Raw genomic sequence first — 6,501 nt, 5'->3', positions numbered from 1 at the left:
CATTCGAGAGCAAATAACTCGTCGCTTGTTTATGACGTTTCGCTCCTGAAATGCAAACTCTATGCATGCAAATAGCTGACAACTGAATCTTCCATACAAATTGCTGAAATTTCGATACTTCTGAATATTTTACATGGGCCTTTGGATCCAACTTATAGCCATGCTACTTTTCTGCTCAGATACAGTCTATAGTGTCAAGGTCTATCAGTGTATTGTAGAGTTGTAACTCATAGGCAGGGTTGCCAACTTTGGGTGTTTGGCTGGAGTGAGATTTTGTGAAGTCATAGTGCGTGTGCGTTAAATTTTTCCCTAAACCTAATTTTAAAAATGTCTGTCCCCTGACCTTTTTGCTATGTACAGTATAATCCCTGATTTAAGTTTCTTCAAAATGTACAATTAAATTATTGATTGCACTTGAAAACAAGACCAGTGTTTTACATGTGGCATGGAAGGATTATGAGCCACTGGGCCCCTGGGCACAGACATGAAAAGGGCCCCCTCCCCTGCCCACCTGAAAAAGGTAGTAGCTCAGTAGAAAAAAATTGAAAAATAACCCCTTGAATGATGACTTCTGGAGAGTTTTGTGGAAAGAAATTGACAGATTGAGACTTATGAATGTGTGTATGAGTGTACGTACGGTATGTATCAGGGATGGAAATAACCTAAAATATTTTTTTCCACCTACCATTGTGGCTGGTGGATTCCAAAGTCTACCAGCCACAAGAGATACAGTATGAACATTTGATGAAAAATCATGACCAAAATGATCACGGTTATTGGTATTATTGCAATATGATTAAAATGTGCTGATTTTTTTTCCAAACCTACCATCAATGTTGGACAGAACTCATAATTGGCCTGCCCTTCATGCCCAGTATCAACAAATCTAAAGGTCAACAGAACAGCTATAGTGTCATAAAAGTGGTGTGGCTCCTTTAAGACCCAATCAACTGGTGTGAGTTCTGGAGCCATCCAACTTTATCAAACTCTATCCTACATCATCTGATTTTAATATTATGTCTAGGCTATATTTAACATTTATTTTCTATTTGGCCTGTTATGAAATTATGCATTGACCAATATAAGCACACAATAAAGATCTATTCTATTCTATTCCATTCTAGCTGGCTTTTTAAATAAGCCTGTTCAGTCTGTTAGCATCACACACTTTCATGCCACATGCTTGCCCAGCACACCACTGCATAAAAAATGGCACTAGATATGACAGACTGGTAGAACATCTTTAGCATTGTTGAACGATCAGTCGCCTAGGCTTTGTCTTTTCTTGTAAAGTGTCTCAGTGTTCATAGACCACTCCAGTCTATCGTCTAAGTGCACTCCAAGGTATTTATAAGAGTGAAATACTTCCACATCTACCCCATTGATGGAGACAGGGGTCAAAACAGGCTTTTCCCTTCGGAAGTCCACTACCAGCTGTTTTGTCTTGTTCACATTCAGCTGCAGATGATTCAGACTGCACCACTCAACAGACTTGTCTATCAGACCTCTGTATTCTGTCTCCTGTTGCTTATCAATACATCCTATGAGTCATCAGAAAACTTCTGGAGGTGGCAGGTCGCAGAGTTATGTCAGATGTGTACAGGGAGAACAGGAAGGAAGGGGGAGAGGACTGTCCCCTGGGGTGGCCCTGTGCTACTCAAAACGGTCTCGGACAGACTTTTCCCAAGCCTCACACACTGACGTCTGTTGGTCAAGTAGTCTGTTATCCAAGTCACAAAGGAGCATCTTAGCTTGCATCGTAGCTTCTTTCAGGTGCATTTTGGCAAACTCCAGGTGGGCTGCCATGCCTTTTACTAAGGAGTGGCTTCTGTCTGGCCACTCTACCATACAGGCCTGATTGGTGCTGCAGCGATGGTTGTCCTTCTGGAAGGTTCTCCTCTCACCACAGAGGAACCCTGGAGTTCTGTCAGAGCGACCATCAGGTTATTGGTCACATACCTAACTAAAGTCCTTCTCCCCTGATCACTCAGTTTAGAGGGACAGCCAGCTCTAGGAAGAGTCATGGTTCCAAACTTCTTCCATTTATGGAGGCCATTTTAGGACCTTTAAAGCAGCAGACACCCCAGATCTGTGCCTCGAGACAATCCTGTCTCGGAGGTACAGATAATTCCTTTGACTTCATGCTTGTTTTGTGGTCTAACATGCACTGTTAACTGCGGGACCTTATAGACAGGTGTGTGCCTTTCCAAATCGGGTCCAATCAACTGAATTTATCATAGGTGGACTCCAATTAAGCTGTAGGATGATCAGTGGAAACAGAATGCACCTGAGCTCAATTTTGAGCTTGATCGCAAAGGCTGTGAATAGGCTACTTGTGAATTCTTCATTTTTTATTTTTAATAAATTTGCAAAAATCTATTTTTTTGAAAATTTTAAAGTTGTCATTATTGGGTATTATAGAGGGAATTTTGAGGGAAAAAGTACATTTAATCTATTTTGGAATAAGACTGTAGGCTAACATAACAAAATGTGGAAAAAGTGAATAGCTGTGAATACTTTCCTTATGCACTGTATACAGTGAATAGGTGTACATGCTAGGTTTATGCTTGTTTATTTAGTGCACAAATATAGTGTGTGTGCAGCAGCCAGGCATGGTTCCTCTCGAAGATTTTATGTAGGCTATGTAGGTCTGCCTATTAGGCTATTTTTTAATTTTTAATTGTATTTAGCGCGCTCAGAGAAGGGCTCTGGCGCGCTTTAGAATCTGGTATCATAGCAACGGGATATAAACAGAGAGGGAAGAAGAGAAGGGCGTGCGAAACATGACTTCCCTCAAAGAAGAAGAGGCAACAGAATATCTTAAGACACATAAAATATTAGAACTTATGGATAATTTGACCAGCATGGTATTCTTTCACAGGCCAGGTAAGCAAGAAACAGAAATATAAGTGAATTCTGCTACAAGTTTGTGCAATGACGTGAACACAAATTGAAGTTAGATCGCCACTCATTTTCATAAGCTAGCATCTATTGTTACATTGGAAACTATGTCAGCCAGCTGGTGAGTGAGAACGGACGAATTAGGTTAACACTAGCCAGAGCCCCTTAGACATTCTCTGCAATAGATAACGAAATGATTGACGGTCATTGAAGATGAATAGGCTACAGTTTAGGCTAAATGTTAACATAGGGTGGCTGGTTTGATTGATAGCCTAGCTCTCATGTTACCAGCGAATCAGGCTATACTTTCTCTCTCTCGTTCCCTCCCTCAGAAAGACCACGGGAATTCTTGATTGAACAGTTGGAACAACTAAAATTATCTAAAACGACGTCAGTGAATAGCCCATGTCTGTTTTCTGATGCCAACTTGGATGCCATTTTTGGAATCTTGGATCCTGTTAATCGAGGTCACATCACTTATGCTCAGTTCAAAGAAGGTGAGCAGAAATGCATTATAGCCTGCAGCGCCCTCCACGTATTACGGAAGCGTATTAGGGCCACATGAAGAGAAAATATTTTTGAAAATTCTGAGATAAAAGTCAAAATTTTCGAGAAACAAAGTCAGAAATATTTTCTGAGATTAAAGTCAGAATTTCTGAGAAAAAAAGTCAAAATTTTCGAGATAAAAGGCAAAATTTTTGAGATAAAAGTCAAAATCTTTGAGAAACAAAGTCAGAAATAATTTCTGAGATAAAAGTCAGAATTTCTGAGAATAAAAGTCAAAATTTTCGAGATAAAAGTCAAAATGTTCGAGAAACAAAGTCAGAAATAATTTCTGAGATTAAAGTCAGAAATTTTGACTTTAAAGTCAGAAATTCTGACTTTAATCTCAGAAATTATTTCTGACTTTGTTTCTCGAAAATTTTGACTTTTATCTCAAAATGTGTTACTTTTATCTCGAAAATTTTTACTTTTTTACTCAGAAATTCTGACTTTAATCTCAGAAATTATTTCTGACTTTGTTTCTCGAAAATTTTGACTTTGATTCTCGAAAATTTTGACTTTTATCTCGAAAATTTTGACTTTTATCTCGGAATTTTCAAAAATATTTTCTCTTCATGTGGCCCTAATACGCTTCCGTAACATATTGTCACTTTTGTTAGCTGGTTAACATTAAGAAATTCATCTTTTGGTAGTTTATAGTCTAAGTATTTCACTGAAATTAGTTGCTCAGATTGATCACAGCATAAATCAATTTTGGTAAACCAAAAAACTGCAGCATTCATTTTAGACATTTTATTTATGTCCAACCGATGTCCATATTATAATTATGTAAATCCAGTGAATATTAAACCATATAGCCTGGCATCCCTTCAACTGTAACTGAATTTTCTTTCAATTTTATTCTGGCATTGTCATCTCAGTCTCCTATCTGAACATAGTTATCTTTATCCCCAATCATTCCACCAAATACACACGCAGTGCGCTGTTTAAATAACAAATTATCCATGCACACACGTGATAACATCACTGACCAAGAAAAACCTGGTATAAAGTGAAATGTGCAGTAGCTTATTTTACTTTTATTTTGAGAGCGCATGATCAAGAAGTCTACCTTGTGATCTGCCTACTGCAATGCTTGTGTGTTAGGATGTGCGTCCTTAGGAGTTATCAGTTAAATGATTTAAATGTTATTGTGGCAAGTGTTGCTTTTTCAGATTATAACCTCTGGTCAGTCAGTACTGTGAAAGTAAATAACTGTAAGACTTTGTTCCTTGCCTAAGATTTCAATTACTTCACTCATCTTCATAATAGCATCATGCCTTACAGGTGCTCCTCTCTCTTAAAGGGAATGGCATATGTCACTCTCATTGGTTTAAACGGGTATTATGCCCAAAACACACCCATGATTTATTACAGTAAGAAACATAAGAGCAACCCTTTTGAACCATGCACCTGGTGTCTGATCACTTATTCCGCCGTCCAACTAGCAAAAGTGGACTAGATGCACCATGAATGCACTTAAACTATTTGCTTCAGACCGTGCGTTTTAGAAAAGAAATAAAAAGGTCCCTATGAGATGTTTTATTGGCAAGCAGAGGCTGTACAAGGTGTAAATGTGTTTTTGTTTAATATTCTGTGTGAGGTATTTTTGTCATTTTTTCATTGTGAAATAAGATAAATTGTCAAAAGATGATTTCTTTTAAGACCTCTTTTTACTGGCAGTAAATAGTAATAAATGCGGAGGACGCTGTACACAGTGTGCTACCACTTCATTAATAACAATTTTAATCATTTATTGTGCTTTCTGTAGCTCTCACCACTCTTGGGATTAAGAATATCAATGATTGTCCAGATGGTTCTGTGTCAGACCAAATCACCAAAGAGACATTTAAAAATGAGGCGTAAGTAGCTTTTATTTTTAAAGTTACCTTATATATAAGCGTTTTCCCCCCCTTATGGAAACATTTTTTTTTCTTTTTCCTTTTTTTCAGGAAAATGGGGCTATCTGTAAGCTCAGAAACTTTCATTAAGGAGTGATGATCTGTGGAGCCCAATCCAGATGTATTTCACAGACGTGTTGCTCAAATATTTTTAATGTATATACCACAACTTTGTTAATCAAAAATTTACAACAAATTAAATATATTTCATCAGTTCTGAAATTGTAAAATACAGTTCATCAACACAATATTACATCACTGTGACATAATAGGCTGATTTATGTGTAAAAAGCGATAGGAATAATACTACTTTTGAAGGTCTTCTGTAATTTCCCATTCCTCCATGACTCCATGAGTTTTTCATGATGAAAGGGAGCTAAGTGGGTCATCTCATGTGCCGACACACCTGCATTCTTTGTGAAGGCCTTCATACCCCTGTGGTTTGGAATAATATCCATGCATCTTTCCAGATCACTAAAGGAGCATCACATATTAATGGATATCATCTTTTGGTGCAATGTAAAATATGTTGCACTATGTTTAGCTGATTAACATGCTTATTCCTGACCAAGGAATTTAACTCAAGGTGCAGAAAGCTCAGAAAAGCTTTTTATTTTGTTTGTTTAGAAAATATGCTAAAGTTTGCTAAATTATCAGTGCTAAATATAACAAATGGGTTACCATGTAAAAAAAGAGACAGTTATGTCAGATGTTTAACACAAGGTGGCGTCAATGTGCTTAGTTCAGAGCAGGCGCGTCAACATAACGCAGGGTGACTGACCAAGGTTCAGAGTGGGTCACTGAGGGAATGTTCCATGAGAAATGATTGTCAAGGTCTACATTTCGTTTAAACTAAAATAAAGTGTATGCTATAACATGTTGCTCTCGTGTGTTATTCCCTTCGGACTGATTCAAATAGCCGTTTTATAAAAAAGTATACATGTTTTCATTTAAAAAAAACTATGTAAATTGCTTGGTTCGCTTTAACACGTCCGTCCTGTTGCTGGAGCGACAGTCACAGCATAGAGACATCTCTCGGAAAAAGAACAAGAGCAAAGTTTGACGCTCATAGGCTACGTGGGGACGAAGCGACTAGAGGTGTGGTGATGCAGGACCCATCAGTGGAGCACATTTCAGATATTCCACTCGCAGGGTT

General features: G+C 37.9%; 1 protein-coding gene across 1 annotated transcript; it reads left to right on the top strand.

The window, feature by feature from the left end:
- The first annotated feature begins 2,783 nt into the window (after positions 1-2,783).
- efcab10 (EF-hand calcium binding domain 10) lies at positions 2,784-5,310 on the top strand. Its single transcript, XM_076272904.1, has 3 exons — positions 2,784-2,886; positions 3,234-3,398; positions 5,216-5,310. Exons 1-3 carry the CDS (start codon positions 2,784-2,786, stop codon positions 5,308-5,310), a joined length of 363 nt encoding a protein of 120 aa, XP_076129019.1.
- The last annotated feature ends 1,191 nt before the right edge of the window (positions 5,311-6,501 follow it).

Source organism: Alosa pseudoharengus, unplaced genomic scaffold, assembly GCF_046254945.1.
Source record: "Alosa pseudoharengus isolate Yale_2024_CS ecotype anadromous, Long Island Sound unplaced genomic scaffold, YU_APseudo_1.1 YU_APseudo_1.1_scf_10, whole genome shotgun sequence".
Taxonomy (NCBI): domain Eukaryota; kingdom Metazoa; phylum Chordata; class Actinopteri; order Clupeiformes; family Clupeidae; genus Alosa; species Alosa pseudoharengus.
Note: the sequence above shows the minus strand (reverse complement) of the source record. Positions and strands in the feature narration are given on the sequence as shown.

What these genes read in the sequence shown, in the direction of transcription:
- efcab10 (XM_076272904.1), top strand. Translation starts at nt 2,784, where the DNA reads ATGACTTCCCTCAAAGAAGAAGAGGCAACAGAATATCTTAAGACACAT. An exon ending in GGTATTCTTTCACAGGCCAG is followed by an intron (nt 2,887 to 3,233) that starts GTAAGCAAGAAA and finishes TCCCTCCCTCAG; the next exon opens with AAAGACCACGGGAATTCTTG. An exon ending in TTATGCTCAGTTCAAAGAAG is followed by an intron (nt 3,399 to 5,215) that starts GTGAGCAGAAAT and finishes TGCTTTCTGTAG; the next exon opens with CTCTCACCACTCTTGGGATT.